General features: G+C 33.2%; 2 protein-coding genes across 3 annotated transcripts; both read left to right on the top strand.

Annotated features, from left to right (window-relative positions):
• Positions 1-3,727: 3,727 nt before the first annotated feature.
• Positions 3,728-4,835, top strand: LOC129299314 (uncharacterized). Its single transcript, XM_054937779.1, has one exon. The coding sequence runs from the start codon at positions 3,853-3,855 to the stop codon at positions 4,660-4,662; it is 810 nt and encodes a 269-aa protein (XP_054793754.1). The 5' UTR covers positions 3,728-3,852; the 3' UTR covers positions 4,663-4,835.
• Positions 4,836-12,164: 7,329 nt separating this feature from the next.
• Positions 12,165-17,886, top strand: LOC129299310 (uncharacterized). Of its 2 annotated transcripts, XR_008590538.1 has the most exons (8): positions 12,165-12,598; positions 12,686-12,791; positions 13,158-14,291; positions 14,604-14,666; positions 14,753-14,970; positions 15,322-15,440; positions 16,458-16,945; positions 17,374-17,886. XR_008590538.1 is itself a non-coding variant. In XM_054937776.1 (7 exons), exons 1-7 carry the CDS (start codon positions 12,530-12,532, stop codon positions 17,471-17,473), a joined length of 1,809 nt encoding a protein of 602 aa, XP_054793751.1. In that variant the 5' UTR covers positions 12,167-12,529; the 3' UTR covers positions 17,474-17,886. The 2 variants fall into 2 exon arrangements, 1 of the variants encoding a protein (XP_054793751.1); XM_054937776.1 differs by lacking the exon at positions 16,458-16,945 and having other exon boundaries at positions 12,167-12,598.
• The last annotated feature ends 648 nt before the right edge of the window (positions 17,887-18,534 follow it).

Raw genomic sequence — 18,534 nt, 5'->3', positions numbered from 1 at the left:
AATTGGGCCGACTGTGGATTATTTTATATATCGTGATAAAAGGTAACGCGTGGCCTCTTATTGTAGATCTAGAACCATCGAATGTATGGTAGCTGAAACGTTTTGCTCGTTTTTCTTGTGATTCCTGTAGGCAGACCAGCCCCTGCAAACTAGCTATTAACCATTAGCTGTCATATTCAAGACGAGAAGAATAAATACATTGAATTTTCTTTTTTATATATTTAAATGACTTCAACCGCGATACCCACCTTTGCTAAAGCATATAATACTATAGTCTATCAAATTCAAATAAAAAAATTCCTTCAAATTATATGATAATAATCTGATATTTTAAAATATTATAATTATGCTCTTTGAACTTTTTTATCAATAAATTTTAAATTAAAAAATTATTTTATCTTAACAAATTGTAATTTTTTATTTAATTCTTACAATTTACAAAATAAAAATTATTGTTCTTTAAATAAAAATTATGATTGATACTCGTTTCTCAATAACAAAATGAACTTGACAATTTGTGTTCAACTTTTGCAATTTATAAAAAAAAATTAATAATTTTTTAAATAAAAATTGTGATTAAAGTTTGCTATTTTTAGTAAAGGTAAAATAATTATTTTACTTTAAAATTTATTAACACAAAGGTTGGGACTTTATTATAATTATAGTATTTTGATGGACCAAGTTATTATTTATATAATTTAAAAAAAATTATTGTCATTTCTTCAATTCAAATTCAAATCTTTTATAAATAAAGGGATAACAACTTCAGATGAATCTATAAATGTTGTTACAGTTAATAAACATATTTGAATGTTGAGATGGTAGCCATGTATATTTAATAATATTAATAGTAATAATTTAGTTATACTCATTTCGATGCAAAATTAATCAAGGTCACACTTTTTTGTTGGATAAAAGATGATAACATAAACAAAAAAGATTACATCAGAAATAGTTATTATATACTTAAAATTATTAAAAAATTCTATAAATTTTTCAATTTTTCTCTTTTTGCCATTAACAATCACGATATTTTTTTTAAGAATTGAAATGATAATAAATAAATATGGAGCAATTTTTTTTTTTTAAAGTAGAAGAATAATTGCTCGAATTTTTTCTTTTATTAACTTATTAAGGACAAAAAAGTTTCAAAATTTATCTTATATTAAGGATTAGAATGAGTGCTTACTTATCAAGGAAAAAAATAAATTTTCTCATATTTAAAGTTTAGACAAAAAATATTTTTTTCATTAAAGAGTTATGGAGAGTATATTTTTCAAGATTTTTTACTTTTAAAATTCTATTTCTATCCATTCCCCACCCACAAGGTCTATTTCTTATTATTAGATTTTTAAATATATATTAAAAAGGCTGATAAGAATTTAGCTCAGTACTCATAGTTAATATCAAATCACCAGATTCAATTTTGTTTGGACCAAAACACCCACCTTAACATGACTAGCAACTAGTAATTATATTATTAAGATACATGCATGCATGAGTTTTATACAAAAAAAAAAAAGGAGATACATGCATGTGGCGGTGAAAATTCTCTTAAAATTAAAAAACGTACATTTTTTAAAAAATGCGCATGAGTGTTCATATACAGAGCTAAATGCATGAACACTCTAGGATGGATCCTCCCCCCACATTTGGATGTTCCTTTGGTAAAAATTGTAAGCGTGCTTGTAAAAATTCTAAAAATAGATTTTCACCTCCTATTCAATATTTTTTTTTCAAGTTGCCCCTCACTCGTTCCTTTCTAACCCGTTCCTGCTCATACGGACACCATGTCAAAGGTGCTAAATGATTATAGAGCTTTGCTATATCACGATCTTCCAATGAAATTGTTATATTGTTCACCTCCTTTGTATTTTAAAAACATAGTGAGGTGCGAAATAGAAATTGTGGTGGGTCACGGGGTTAAATTAATCATTTGAACTTCATTTAGTAAAAAAATTACATACGAAGTGGAATTTCAAAATTTTCAACCAAAATATTTTTGGTTCCTAGTTTTGCAAATAGAAGGGATATTTTATAAATCCCGGAAAAAAAAAAGGGATGTCAATCTGGATCAAGCCAAGTTAAACCACACGTAGGATTAAAACTCTCCAAACAATTTCTACCAAGAAAATCCCTACAGACAATAATTGTTAGTCTTTTTCTTTTTTCCATTTTAGCATGCTCTTGATTCTTGAATGTCGTGACGAATTCGGGGTATGGAGGCAAATTTGAAATTATAATATGAAGCAGGGGGTCCAAAATTTATTTCAGTATTTCTTATAAGTAAAAATTCTAATTTCTTTAAAGAGTGATTATCCTTCCCTCCCTCTAGATTCGTCCCTGTGTTGAATTTGGCAAATAAAAAGCAAGATTTATCATTTAGTTCAATTTAAAAAAAAATTGTTCCAAAAATAATAAATTTTATTTATAGAAACCAAATTCAAAATTGATCTATCTAAAGTTGCAAAAATAAATTATTTTTAAAAACAATGAACCGAATTAATTAACAAGAGCGAGAAAAAGAAGAGATGAACTTTACTATCAACACTGAACCAAGCATGAAAATAAAAGCCAAGTGAAGAGGATTATTATGTTAAAAAAAAAATCAATAGATTCACATTTTGGCAAAATCCAATTGTTAAAATTAATTTGATTTTGATATAAAATCGAATCCAAACGAAGTGATAAACAAGCTTACTCCAATCGATAACTGACAATATTTTTCCAAGAGGATAGATCCAATAAATAAAGAATAATTTCCTAAAAAAATAAATAAAGAATAATTGAGAGCGGTACTTGGACAGTAGGGTTCAAAACTATTGTTTAATTATTACCCAAAAAAACTAATTTTATAATATTCATAAATTTATATAAAATCAAATTATAAAACTCCGACTCCTAGCGAGCTGCTGATGTGGAATTGCATCTACTGACGTGTCATGCGATACTACTTTTATTGGCCAGGAATTTGTCCAAGCCAACGCTATACGTGTGCCCGCTTTCGACATCCATGCACTTTTCTCGTGAAGCCACGTGCCCCTCTTCTTCCTCCCCGACGCATAAGAACCACAGCCATCCCCCAATCGCACGCGCTCACTCTTTCCTTTTCTCTTTTACTCCAATCAATCCCGACCGTCTATCAACACATCAACCTGAATAAGGAGAAGACTACACCGAAATCTAATATATCCACCCGCAGAGAAACATAACCTGCGCTCTTCTTTGCATCTCTAGCTTGCAGGCAATGTTTCTTCTTTGAACAAGGAGTCCTAATTGGAGGCCAACGGGAGGGAGGGAGGGAGAAAAAAAAAAAAAAAAACTCTCATTAGCTATCACTCTTTTTATTTTTTCTATAAATTATTTTTATTAACTACATCAATATTAAAATAAAAAAATATAAAATTTTAAATATATTTTTATATAATAAATTTAAAGAATAATATGATATTATTTTTTTATCATAAAAGTTAATTTTAAAAATATTTTTAAATATTATTTAAAAAATCATATCATAATTTATAAATAAAATTAAGTAAATTTTTTAAAATATATTTTATAAATGAGATCAAGCATATTTCAAAAATTTATTTAAAATTTAAAATTACTAATAAATAAGTGACGGTTTCAGGCCAGAATAATCTCGACCGTTTAATCTTCGCCAGATCTATCACTATAAGCCTATAACTTCTACTCCCTCGCTTTTTCAATCTCGGCTCGCCTTCCTTACAAATACGTGTCTCAGGCAATTGACTTATCTCCAGGTCGTTCTTGATATTCTCCATCCGATCCTCCTTCGAACTTCGCCATTTGATTCTTCGTTCTGATTCGCTCCTTCCGCCATCCCTATAGATGGCGTTTTCTCTCCGCATTGGTTGCACCGGCAGCAATCGTAGTTTTGCCAAGTTCGGCATCGACAATAATCTGTGTAGTCTCTGTGGCGGTGCGCCACGGCCCATGTCTGTGATGTTCGTTGGACGTCAGAGCCGTTCGAGAGGACAGGATAGGAGGATCACTGCGGCCGCTGCCTTGATGACAGCTCCGGCCATGGCGGCTACCGGTTTCCAGGAGAATTTTTTGAGTTTGGATATGGAACCGCGCGGTAACAGCGATCGGTCAGAAGGAAAAGATGCTGCCGACGCGAGCGATAGGTTGGATAGGTGGATGAGGGATTCTGTGGTAGAGATCGTCAAAAATCTGAGGGAGGCGCCGTTGTTAGTGCATGTTTTTCCAAAGGGCTATACTGACGGCGGCGGCGATGGTCATATGATGAAGACAAGGACAACGACGGCGACGGCGACCTTGGTGACAGAGAAGAGGGCGACGGAGGAGAATTGGCCAGAGGCGAAGGGAAAATGGCGACAGGAAATGGCGCCATTGCCAGAAGGCCTTATATTGGTGGAAGAATTGACCGGCGACGATCTCACCGGGAAAGAACGAATAAAAGGGAGAGAAAACACGACGAAGGTTTGGGGGGTAGTGGTCCAGGGCAGACGGGCAGGATGCGGGCCGGTTTGCTATTTGTTGAAGACGACTCGGGTCGGGTCATGCCAGACGGGACCTTGTTGCACCCACTATTGCTTAACAAGAGTGAAGGACTTGATGGAAACTGTGGAATCGCAATTCAAGAATCTCTGGCTGGTTCACAGCGAGAACCAGTGATTAATGTTATTTTATTTTTTAGATATTTGATCAAGAAACTGTATAAAATATAAATAAGATTCATCTTGCAGTGCCATGACCTTGTTCTGGCCATTGATCTTGCTCGGATGTGTACAGAGTCAGTGACATAGTGAAATATTTTTCAATTAATCTTCGCATCCAGTTTTTCAACATTCCATGTCTGATTTCATTATCTACCTTAATCTTGTCATGTTTGATGATCTTGATCTTTGCTTCGATGCGACTCTTGAGATCCGATCTCTGTACGTGCTCGGTGCTTGCTTTGAAGTGAAGCCTTGTATTGCTGTTTTCATTGCTGTCCAATTATTCAGCTTGTAATTGTTACATTTAATTAATAAATAACAAACGATAAACAATGGCTGAAAGAATCACATGCTATTCGCCTGCCTACAATGAATCGACATCAATGATTAGCTTTGCCTAACTTGCACAGTTTTTTGTTTTTGTTTTTTTGTTTTTTTGCTTTATGTGACCATAAACAACAATGAAACGTGTAAAAAAAAAAAAAAAACAGAGCTGATGAATCAAAGCCATCACACAAGCAAGTCGCTGAGAGTAACTCGTCAAATTTGTCACTTCTACCATCATCTTTATTCAAAAGAAGTCAATACTGACATATTTCTTTCAATCTTATTATTTATAAAATAGGGAGAGAATATTTCTTCATATTATTTATAAGTCATATTGTTAATTTTTTTATATTCAAGCCATTTTATTAAATTTTATTACAATTTTTTTATCACCCATTAAATGTTGGTGGAAAAAAATTATCAAAATATGTATATTTAATAAATATAAAGTTGAGAATTTACTAAATTTTTAAACAATGTTAATGAATTTTAAATTTTTGTATTCTAATAAAACATGTTAAAAATGATATATAAATAGGATCAAAAGAGTGACATTGATTACAACGCATTAAAACCAAAAGCGAAACAAGAAAATTGTCATTAATACATCTACATATGCTCTTTTAATTCAATTTATAGGTCGGGAAGAGTAATTGTTCTGATTTCATTTATATGGCATGTTTTTAATTTTTGTATATATTTCCATCCTTTGACCCCTATTAAATACTCTCTCAATATTTTTTTATAAGTCATTTTTATCAACTTCATCAATATTAATACAAAAAAAGTAAAAAGAATAAAATATACATAAAATTTTAAATATGTTCCTATGTAACAAATTTAAAAAGTAATATCTTATTACTCTTTCTCTTTCATAAAGGGTAATTTTGCAAATATTTTTTAAATATTACATAAAAGGTTGTACCATAACTTATAAATGGAACATAATAGGTCTTCTAGAATATGCCTTATAAATAAAATCGAAGGAAGTAATGTTGTAAAGGTTATTAAATACTGTATTACTTTATGTTTAAAGCATGTTAAAGTTAGAAGCATATTGAATTTTTAGAATGAGTCAAAGATATTTAATGTTTTATTTGATTTTGATAAAACATGTGAATATTTACTTATATTAGGGACAGGGGGTGATTGCTCCCTCACAATTTCATTAGTTTCTTGAAATTTTTTAGATTTTTTTTATCTTACTTAATAAAAATTGTAAGAATTAGTGTTGGTCTCTCATATTTTAAGTAGTGTTTCCCCCATGTATTGGATTTTGGATTTGTCCCAAGTTATACGTAGGATAAAAGAAAGTGACTTGCATGCCCCCACCTTCCCTCGGAGTCCAAGCACAAAAAAAACCCCAAACCTAAAAATAGAGTTGAAAATTTGGATGGACCGGTCTATTTGTGTTCGGCCCGAATAGGCCTGATATCGAATAGGCTCGAACTTGAATAGGCTTGACTTTCTGAGAAGTTCAAATAGCTAGGTTCGGCCTGAATTCTTTCGAGCTTTGGATGACCCAAATATTTGAATTTATATTTTTAAAATCATTTTTAATTAATTTTTTCACTTTAAAATTAATTATTTTATTTTATAAAAAATATAAAATATATTTTTGATATTTAAATGATGTATAGGACTCAAATATATAATATTTTAGTATAAAATAACCTAAAACATAATTAATTAATTAATATTTATCATATTAATATATTTTATAAAAAAAAATATTTTTATTTGGGCATTCGGGACAAGCCCGAATCCAATCGGGCTTGGCCTGAATTTTTTTGGGTCTATTCGGGAGCTTGAATATAAAAAAGTTATATTTTTTTAAGCCTGAACCTAACTTTTTTCAGGCGAGTTTGAGCTAACTTGTCGGATTCGACCCAAATTATCGGCTCTACCTAAAAGAAACCTGTATTTGGAAACGTAACAATTTGTTTTTTGAAATACGTACAATGTTTTTGGACCGGAAAGATGTTTTTCCTGAATGGATTTTCGTTTTTTTCCCTGAAATAATTGCTCTTTTTTTTTTTTGGGTGCTGTCAGGGAAAGTATAGTTATATTATATATATTATATACTTAAGCATGTTATTTAAAATCACTTTTATGTATTTTAATGAAATAAAAAAAATTAAACGTCATTAATTTTATCTTAAATTTATCAAGTTTTCATATCTTTTTTCCTGTACAGACAAAAAGAATTATTTATAATAAATTTTTTAATATTTAATAAATTTAATAAATATAAAAAAATAAAAATGAATATAAAAATAATAAAATATCTTATAAATATGATTAAAATTATTTTTCTTTGATTGCTTTATAAACAGGACAAAAACAGTTGTTGCTGGTCACATGATATACTTAATCATCGTGCGGTCTTTAAAAGTCAGGACCAAAATTCATCTTTCAAAAGAGTAGTCCACTAACATATAGCCTGATCATGCCAATTTATGCTTAGTGTTGAATATTTGTTTGACTAACTATGTAAAGAGTAAAATAATTGTATAGATATAACAGATTACTCGTGCGTATTTTAGCTTAAAAAACCTAAACTTGCGACGTATTATCTCAGTCAGTATCATTAAAGTCCGTTGACAATAGAAAATCAATGGGTTTATTAATTTCGTTGACTTGCATGCACACCGAGTTTTTTTAGGTGAAGAATCGAGTTTTCGCAGGAAATTCACTCTCTCAATCATCACTTTTCCCACTGACTTTATGCTGACCATTCCTTGGCTAGTAATAGCATGGTGGAAAAACAAATGAATAAAAGGTGAAAAGTCAGATTTGTCCCTTACCAACTTCTGAAAAAAAAATTCTTATAAGGATAAATTAATTAATGGGCAAATTTCAGACAAAGACCCTCAACCAAACTTAATGAGAAAGAGAAACCCAATTTTTTAAAAAATCACTAAAGAATTTGTATGGAATTTCTGTTAAATTTGTGATAAAAATGATAAAATTGTTCTCATTTAAATGAACAACTTATTAGTTATTAATATTATGTGTTGTTTATTTACTTGATAAATATTATTCATTTTTTTACTTTACTTGTTTATAACCCCACTTTCACTTGATTTTATCATGTATTGGTTTTATGATTATAGTTGGGAATATAGGCGGGCTCGGCTCCTTGAGCCCATTTATCCATTTTCAATCTCTTTTTTTAAGCCCAACTCTTATGTAAAGGGTTCAAGATCAGGTTAAAAGTCTTGTTTAAAAAAATTAAAATTAAATATTATAAATTAATTAAAATATTTTGAAGTTAAAAAAATAAAATTCACGCAATTTTTTAAAAATTAAATATATATTTAGAAATCTAAACAACACATATTTATTAATCAAAACTTAAATCCTCTTTATCCTCATCATTTACAAATAAAACATTAAATCTCTCATATGTAAGTGTACTTGTTGAAGATGGAGGTGAAAATTCAATGTTAATTATCTTTATAACTTCTTCTTAATCACCTATAATAAATATTAATCAAATTGTGTCATTATTAATCAAATATATATGCATGTATATATATATAATAATCAAGCTTATCAGAGCTTGGAGGGCCACTCAAGGCCGAGTCTTTTTTCACAGGGCTTATCAGGGTCATGCTTTCAAGCCCGATTTCTTTGAAAAAAATAATTTTTAAAGCTTGAACCCTTATTTAAATAGAGCCTACAAGCTTAGCCTTTTAGGCCTGGTCTAAGATGACTTGTTTGTTATCATACTATATACTATTCATGTACTTATTATAAAATATTGTTTGTCTCCCTACTTTACTTGTTTATGACCCTTTGAATGAAATTAAGTGAAATAAAAAACAAATATATTCTATAAATAAATAAACAACATATAGTATGAGAACAAACAAGTCATTTATGTTATTCATTTAAATGAGGGTAATTTTATCTTTTCGACCACAAATTTAACATAAATTTTGCATGGGTCCTTCAGTTTCAAAAATTTTGAAGTTCTCTTTTTCATTAAATTCGATCAAGGGTCCTGAAATGTTCCCTTATTAATTGATATCCTGTCTTTCATTTTCTATCTTATTTCTATTCCACTAAACATAGTAGTGAATATTGCTACACAACTTGAAACACCAAAAACAAAGTTTTAAATAATAATGTAGGTCCTGTTTGTGTTTTGTTTTTAGAAACAGTTTTGTATTTTAAAAACAACATAATTAAAAATTCAATTGGATAGGTATTTTGAATTTAATTGTCTTTAAAACTTTTTTCATCTTTTATTTTTAAAAATAAAAAATTGAAACATCTTAAATTTGTTTTCATTTTTTTATTTTTAAAATGCATTATGTTTAATTATTAAAAATTGCAATCACCTTGACTAATTACCATTACAAGCCATCATTATCAATCGTTAGCGAGCATCACGATCGGCCAATTTTTTAGTTCTAAGATATTTTTAAATTAATACAATGAAATAGATTTTGTTTTGTTTTGGAAAATAATTATTAAAATCATATTAAAAACTGTGTTTTTTTAAAAATAGGAACATGATCAAATAGACCCGTAATTTCCACTTCTATTTTACAACAGTGCTCAAGATTTCTTTTGCAAAAGATTTACGTGTATTTTAATGCTTTACCATAAAAAGAAAAGAAAAGAAACATGTATTTTAATCATAGCATCCCCTAATAGGTTGGATTTACATGTGTTTCAACACGTGCAAAGCAGATGAGTGTAACTAATTCTATAATTTTATCGGTAAATAATATATAAATATCTTTATAAGTATTCTTAAAATTTTAAAGCCTACCGTCATCTTAATAAATTATTCAAGTTAAGACGCAGTTTACTTGAAATTTTTGCACGCCTTCATATGCATGGCATATTGTTTTATTAAAATTGATTTTTTTTTACTTTCATATACTTTTAAAACTCATTGTTTTGTCATGTGAAACATGTTTGAAATTCATATATACATCAGTACTCAGCTACATTATTGCCACATGAGTTTATATGGGTTCATATAACTGATCACGTTACATAAAAATAAATATTTTTTGATATATTTTAACGCTCAACCCATCCAAAATTAGTGTAAGATACAATTCCAAGATTAATAATTCAACAAAAACTCCATGACAAATAAATCGATACAAAACATAAAATTTGTTGCAGGTGCATTATTTTTGAGTTACGAATGTTTCGTTCTATTTTTCAAATTTGAAAAATACACTAAAAACTCTCCAATTTTAATTTAAATAACAAAGACGTGTAAGGTCAGTGATTCAATGAGTATCATCAATTCATCATAAAAACAAACAATATCCTGACTTGTGCGAGCTTTCAAGAGTACAATTCAACTCATTTAAATTTTCTGCTACATAAAAAAATTAGGCCCCTTTAACTTGGTTTAAGATTAAAAATAAATTATTTATATATTTTTTAGAGATTTTCTAAAAAAAATTATTTTGTAGAAATTTTATATAAAGCAGGTTTTATTTTATGTTTAGTTACAGTAATAAAAAAAACTAGTTAGTTATTTTTAAATTTCATGATATTTTCAATTATTATCTAAAATATCTTCCATTGAACCATTTTTGCTTCATTGATGGGCTAGCCGAAGCTAGAAGACAGCAAACAAGGTAACAATGACAGTACAAAATCAAAAATCAGTGAGACAAACCCTCGCTGTGGAAATTCAAAAGCAGACTTTCACATCCTTTGGGAGGATCAAGAAGCTAAGAAAAAGCATGTGGAGAGCAGTGTGCCATTGTAGCCAGGTAATTTGCACAATTCATTGCCTCACACGGAGCATGAAGTAATTGGTAATCACCGTGACCAAAAACCAGTTTTTGCACTTCACATGTGTCTTTGAAAAAAGGATGGTCATGACTCACTCCTCAGTAAATGCAGCCTATAGCCTCCAAAGAGTCAGAGTATATCCTCACCTTTTCAAATTTGAGACTCATGCAAAGGTGGACGCCAAATTCGATAGCTTGTATCTCAGCAGCAGTAATGGGGATGTTTCCCAGAGGTTGCATGGAAATCCACCAATCCAATTGCTCTTAAGAGTTTCAAGCAAGTCCACCACAGGGAGGCTGCATTGTTTTGACAATGAAGCCGAGGACGCATCAACATCTACTCTTAACAAGACCTTGCGGTGGTGGAAGCCAAGAGGAGCCGTGGGAGTTGCACTTGTCCAGGTGTTGTGCTTTGAGTGATCCCGCGTCTCTTCCCACAACAAGCTTCTTCTTTCGTGAGTTAATGATGTCACTGGTACCATACTTCTTTCCTACACCTTTGCATCGATGTGTCCACAAAAGCCAACACACATTTCTAAACACTTTGAGCCAAGGCCAGCGTTTGAAATTTCCGCCACTGACCTGATGTCTAGTGTTCCAACTTAATTCATTCCTGCAAGCTACAAGAGAAAAATTAGCTATGATAAATAGGTTTAATAATTTATTTCCATGTATTTTTTGCTCCCAAGCAATCTCTCAGAATGTGTAGTGTATTCTCCATACAATCACACTCAAAAAGGCAAATGGCATCCTCAGTAAAGCCTCTCTTCACTCTCAATTGGTTACTTGGAATTCTCTCATGAAGCACTTTTTTTCACTTTTTCCTATAGGGTTCATTTCTATAAGCATTTTCAAATTGGGTCCCTGTTAGCTAACGCACTCTCGTCCAGGAAACTATAAGAAAAACGAACAGAGAATCTACCATTACTCCCAACTTTCCACTAGAAAGTATCATTTTGTTGAGTGGAGTGAAGAGGAAGAATAGTAGAGATTCTGTTGACAATCTCAGCAGAAAAATGCCCATGAAGGTATTCTCTACCCCGAATCATCCATTGAACCATTATAAATACGGCAAAGTCCGGTTTGAGCCCCGGAGCGCAAAAGGCTTGGGTAGCAACCAGATCGGTAACCCAATACAAATAGGATGAAGCCCAATAGGAGTTGGGTCATTCAAGCACAGCAACCAAACGCGAGAAGGGCAACGTCGTTTAAGTGGCAAAATGGCACACGACACGAGTGTCAAATGCGTTTAACACGGAGCGCAAACTTCACTTCACTCCCTCCAAGCTCCGAGCTTTTTTGAATTTGAACAGAACCCAGGGAGGCCTTTTTGGCGTCTCCCTCCTAGTGACACCGAGCATGTTCGTATCTAATCTATCTCCTACCCCATTATTATTAGATTATTCATCATACAACGTTTCTAAACTCTGAGCGCGCTCTCTTTCTCTCTCTTCCTCAATTCAAATCCATTCCCCCATTGTACTACTTCAATTACTCTTCTCGACAAACTCCACAGATCCCATTCCCTCCTTCCATCCCTGGCCAATTTCAGAAGCACTAATCCAACCTACTCAGCCAATTCAATCAATCCCCTTTCCTTCCGAGTCATTCGTCATTTACAGCACCTATATCCCTTCTTCATTCACCGCGGTTTGATTGATGATCCAAATCAATTTTTGGTGGTGTAAGTGCTAGGGTTGAATTGGGTTGGCAGGATTCATGGATGAAGAAAGCAATTCGGCGATGGTATCAGGGAAATCTCTGATGACGTCCAGATCGGATTACAAGGTAGGATTCTCCGGCATTGGAGTTGTTCTGTACAAAGTTCTCTTATTTTCTTACTCGTTTTTTGCTTCATTCCTCCGGGCGTTTTAGGCTGTGGGAGAGAAGCGTCCAAGCACAACTCATCTGGAAGAGAATAGCGACCTCGCTCGAAAACGAGTGAAAATGAGAGATCTTGACTCCGTGATTCAGTCTGCAGGTAATTCTGAGTGAATGTTAGTAATTTGTATGCTCATGTCCACTCCTAATCAAGCAAAGGACTAACGATTTGTTTTCAAAAGAGTTGAGCTTTATGGTGAAGTTGAAATGTTGTTTCAACACTAGCACATTACTGCTTCTAATGAGATAATTGATGTTTTGTCGAATGATAATTATTAATTCTCTGCGGCTGGGCGGGGCCTTGGGGAGAGCAAGTACTGTGCGATTTTGGTTGATTGCCTTTGTATTCTAATTCATTCACAATAAATTGCTTTCCCTTTTAACCGTGAAAGAAATTACTTGTATGAATCATCCTGCGTGCATACTCGTCTAACATCGAATTTAATTTATTCTGCTTGTGCTACAGAAACTAATACCCGTTCTCGAGGGACCTTTGGGGACAAAGAACATAATTTTCCATTACCATCGGGTGAAAATGATGTTTCACAAGTGACTGAGGTCCCTGTACCTCTGGAACACCATGCTTCTTCTCAAGCCGAAAAAATGGGAACGAACGCATGCTCGGTAGAGGTTAATCCTGTCCCCAGCTCACTTGATCTTAATTCCGAAGCTCTCTGTGCCAGAATTTTATCCCGTGATAGAAGTGGGGAATGTGGCAAGAATCCTGCCGAAGTATCCTTTCCTGGGAAGCATGATAGGGGCCCCCTTACTAGTGTAAATTCTAAAGGAATTGACGTCGATCTTAATGCAGAAGATGTTACAAGCTGTATAAATTTGGACCCAGCACAGGCTTACATGGAACGCGCTCAATTTAAGTCTAAAGATGTTTCTGAGAGTGGTAGCTGTATTGGGCCTTCAAAAGAAAAGGATCCTATGAGACTATGGAGGGAGATGAAGCGAAACGGTTTTCTTTCATATTCTCATGGAGGTATTCCGATGCCAAACAAACGAGGTAGAAAAAGTAAAAACGATATCCTCAAGCAAAAGTTAGAACTTGCAAAAAAAGAGCAAGTTGACAGGTTCTCAAAGATTGCTGCTCCAAGTGGACTGCTGAATGAATTAAACCCCGGGATTATTAATCATGTAAGAAATAAAAAACAGGTTCATTCGATTATAGAGGCTATTGTCTCTGAAAAGCATGAAAATGCCAACGTCGGATGCAAGCAAGCAGCACATTTTACAGGTGAAAGTACGGAAGTTAGCAAAAGGGATTTAGAATACGTAACAGAAGCAGGAAAGCATCTACATTTCTTTCATCGAGAAGGGACCCTTCATAATTCTGCGGGTAATAAGAAAGCAAAAAAGTATCCTATGGCTACGGATGATTCCTGGACTTTGGAGGGTAAGGTTGGTGAAAATGACACCTGCATGGGGGAGAAAGGAAGGTTTAAAAGTTGTGGATCGCAATTCACCCATGTTACCGAAGATGACATTTTAGCTCTGAAGTTGTCTTCTTCAACAAAGGCATCTGTGAGTTCTAGCTCTTTGTCAAATGAGGAATCATCAAACTTTACTAGCGTTTCGTCTCTTTCCCTGGAAGGCTAGTAGTCACTTTCCTCATACTTAAACATTATTATTTTTCAAGATTTATATTTAGCCACTCTCCTTATGCTTTTTTTGGTTCAGGCATTCCCGGAGGAGAGATGAAAAGATAGCAAATTTAGTTTTTTGAAAGTTAGCGATCAACATTGTGCAAAAAAAATAATTATGCTTTAGAATTTGCTTCTTAGATCATCATGCATTCTGCAGAGCTTGTAATCTACTTGTTTCTCCTTATCGATTGTGTTTCAAAGACTAGGCAACTGAAAAAATAAGGCTTTGCTGATAAAGATGCTTCTAGTTGTTTTTTCAGCTGCTACTGTTGCATCTCAATGGTTGGAGCTCCTTCATCAAGACATCAAAGGGCGCCTCTCGGGTAATTCCATTTTTATTTCATTTTGCCAGGTTGTGGGCAGTGCAATCGCTTACATTCAGTATCGTACTTTTTTTCTGCTTCTTCAGCTTTGCGTCGCAGTAGGAGGAGAGTTCGAGCTGTTATTAATACTGAATTACCTTACCTTGTGTCAAAGGAATTCTCAAATATACAAGAAAATGATTCTTCTGCGATGAAAACCACTACGGGACTCCCGTATAGTAAAATTGCAGAAATGCATCGGACAAGATGGACTGCCTTGTTTGATCAGATGGATGAAGCACTTGCTGAAGAAGAAAAGCAACTTGTGAGTACACAAAAGATAGATAATCTTTCCTTTTACTGGTCTCACTGTTTTCACAGACTTTGTTGGGTTTAACTTCATGGGAAGAAGTCATCTGGGGGTTTGAAATGTAATCCCTCTGTTTATCAGCGAAGCTAAGGTTCCAATCTACTTAGTTAACACACGAATCTGGCTTCTCCATCCAATAATAATGGGTTCTAGATATGTGCCTGGTGAACTAATGTTCTTAGGAGTATTAATGAGTGTTTTTTTTTTCCCTGCTCCCGCTTCAGTGATGTCTGACACGATTACACAGTAAGACCTTTGTTTGCTTCTCTTAATCGAAATCTGCACTATTCCTGTTCATAATTTCAGGAAAGTTGGTTAAATCAAGTAAAAGAAAAGCAATTGCTATGTGACCAGGGTCTCCAACATGTAAATTGCAACTCAGCTTATGGTTTACAAATGCTGGGGACTATAGAAAATGACTCCAGGTATATCTCTTACTAAGCTGGTATTAACTATAAGCTAAATTTAAATATAGTTTTTTTGTGCATTTATTCTTTTGTTCTTTGACAAACTTATGGCATGCGTAATTTTTTTTTTAAGACTGAATTACATGATGTTTAATATTAAAACCCGTACATGTGTATGCAAGACTCACACCAAATCGTGTACCGTTTAGTTTTAAAAATCCTTCATCAAAAATAACTCTAATCACGTGATCCGCAGTTTTAAAAGGCTTATTTTTATCCGACAATTTAGTAGCACGAATGTAAAGGTTGTACTTCAAGTTTTTTCACCAGTTATTAACAATTGGTGTTATGAACTTACGTTTAAATTTGCGCTATTTAAAATTCTGCAGTTTGCTTCTTTCGTCCTTTGGCATATTTTATGGCATCCGCATATGATAGAACTAAAAACGATAATCTATTAACGATATTTCCGAAACTCTGGGTTAGGAGAGATAAAAACATACAAATTAAAGCACAGTTCATCTGTTAGCAGGCATAACAATGGTCATAGTTTTTTTTCCTTCCTGGGATATGGTCGTGATGTTTTTATAAAACTGGAGAAAAGAGAAAACTGGAATTACAGAGCATTCTTAAAAGGCCCAAAAAAATCTGATTTGGTTCTTCGGGCAATCAGATGATAAGGGTGGAGTGGAATATATGTGGAGATCTAAAGTTCAATTTCCCAGTGGATCAAAATAGACCCTCCCTTGACTTAGGGGTTCAGTTGTGGCTTAACTTTAAAGGCTGACCAAGGATTTTACATATTAAAAAAAAAAAAAAAGGATTTTACAAGTTGTTAATTTTAAGTTTAATTTTGTGCAGCCTACCTCATTTATTAATATTTTTTTGTCTAAAACCCTAGAAACCCTTGTCCACGTTATCAAAATTGAGGGTCCAGGATGTCTTTCATCAACTTTTCATGTTGTAATGGCATTTTAGTCATCTTTCTACTAAGCGAGCCGATGCTAATAGAGTTTTGGGGAGAAATGTGAGCAGATGGGGTATACTGCACGAAACTGAAAGTTTGGAGGTGTATTTTTGAAGCTGAGGAAACGACGGGTTGTTTAAACTTTTTAAGTTGACGGTTCTCAGGAAAGTTTTTAACATTCATTTGGCTGAATGAGTGTGGATTTGCTGATAAATCTGGTTTTAGTTCTCTCTAGTGAGCTCTAGACCGCTGAACTTCGCGATTCTGAGTTAGGCTGGTGCTAGTATATAAAACTGAGCACAATCATATTTCCTAGACGTGGATTAGGTCTCATGACGGCAACAATATTCAAGTTTCTCAAATGCACTAATTTTTTTATCTTGTGCTTTGCTATTCACTGATTGGAAGCTTGGATCTCGTCACCGTGGTTTGCGTCTATTGAACTTGCTTTCTGTTGTGATCTTCTTTAATGTAACTTTTCAGTTTTGCATTCGTCGCAAGTGAAGCTTAATCTGCATTTTCTAGCGAGTCTACTATTTCTTGTTTCTGCTTCTTGGTACGTTGTAATTATTAATTCTTCCCAATTTTTAACAACCTCTCTCTCTAAATGGATTGGTTTTCTTGAGTTTTTGCTGCAACTTGCTTTCTTTGTGGCTCACAATGACAAAGCCTAATTAGTTTGTTGCTTTGTGATTATCCACTGTAATTTTGTTTTTCAAGTATGAAAATTGGATGATTGATTTTGAAATTTATGAGAGCGTGAAATTTGTTATGCCAGTGCCCTAGACTTGGACGGCCATCTTAAACTGGACTTGAAAAATTTATTCCATGGATTTCTAAGCCAGAAAATTTTTGTACCTGGTTCCTTTGCGGGTGTTTTCTTGTAATAGCCGAAAGCATATTCTCGTCCAAAAAATAAATTAAACGTATTTATGCATGTCATCTCCCACGAATGTGATAATATAGGTATTTTATATTTTACAGAATATTGCCAACAGATAGCTCAGAGAAAGAGTTAGCTGTCAATGCAGCTGCAGCTTCTATATACTCAACATGCAGTTTCCTGTTGTCAGGAGCTAATTGATCCCGATTTGACGTTGAGAATTGTAACCTCCATTTAATTATGCAGATTTTTTTCTTCTTTCTCCTCACTGAGAAGCAGTGGCCTTGGTAATTGTCATCGGCATGAGGTCAAAAAAAAAAAAAAACCTCAGAATTAGAACATAGTTCTGAGATGAGCAAGCTTTGTCGTTTGTTCAGATTGTAACATTAGCATTCAGCAGTGGGATTTTTTATCCTCTTTTTACTTTTTTCACATTCATTTACCTGACTGTCAGAGTAATGCTATGCCTAGATAGTGACTGAACTGCTAGTCATTGCAGTTACTTCACAGTGTAACATTAGCAGTGTATTTCCCCCCATTTTTCACCTCATGTGCCTGATTCTGTCAGAGTAATGCTGTGCCCAAATATTTGGCTGAACTGTATCTTGTTCCAATTATTGTCTCTAATGAGTTTCAGTTTTCGATTTCAGTTTCTTGAGCATTTTGGTTGTAAGTGTGAGCCCTTCATTAATCTGGGTTCACCTAGTCATTGACCATCATTTCTTGCAACTTTTAATATTTGGGATGGCTTAGAAGCTGATATATCCAAATATCTGATTAGTCGATGAATTATTGGAACTAGTAGCTTCTTTATTAAATAGCAGAGTAAATGTCGGATTTTTCATATTGGAACAGAAAGGACCTTCTGGAGGTCTGGTGAATTGAATTGTTGTGTAAGGCTAAGCTCTGATGTCAACGTTGGATTTTAGGGAAAATACGCTTTTGATCTATACAGTTTAACTAAATCTTAATTTGATTATTTTAGTTTAAAAGTTCGTAATAAAGTCTTCGAAAAAAAAAAAATTTGGGGTAGGATATGGTCTTCAAATTTAATACTTAATCCTTGCTACTTATATTCAGATACTCTCCTGACTTGTTTCTTGACGTATTTTGATATCACTGGGACTGGGTATTAAAATTTTGGACAGTGCACAAGATACAAATTTCGTTGTCTGATTTGGTTTTATACAAAGTACTAATATCTTGTAGCCCCGGGACGTAGTTGGAGACAAAAGATATATTTTTACACTAAAAATATAAAC

This window comes from Prosopis cineraria, unplaced genomic scaffold, assembly GCF_029017545.1.
Source record: "Prosopis cineraria cultivar Desert tree isolate PC_DT_omini unplaced genomic scaffold, ASM2901754v1 PC1115, whole genome shotgun sequence".
Taxonomy (NCBI): Eukaryota; Viridiplantae; Streptophyta; class Magnoliopsida; order Fabales; family Fabaceae; genus Prosopis; species Prosopis cineraria.
This window is presented reverse-complemented; position numbering and strand designations above follow the sequence as displayed.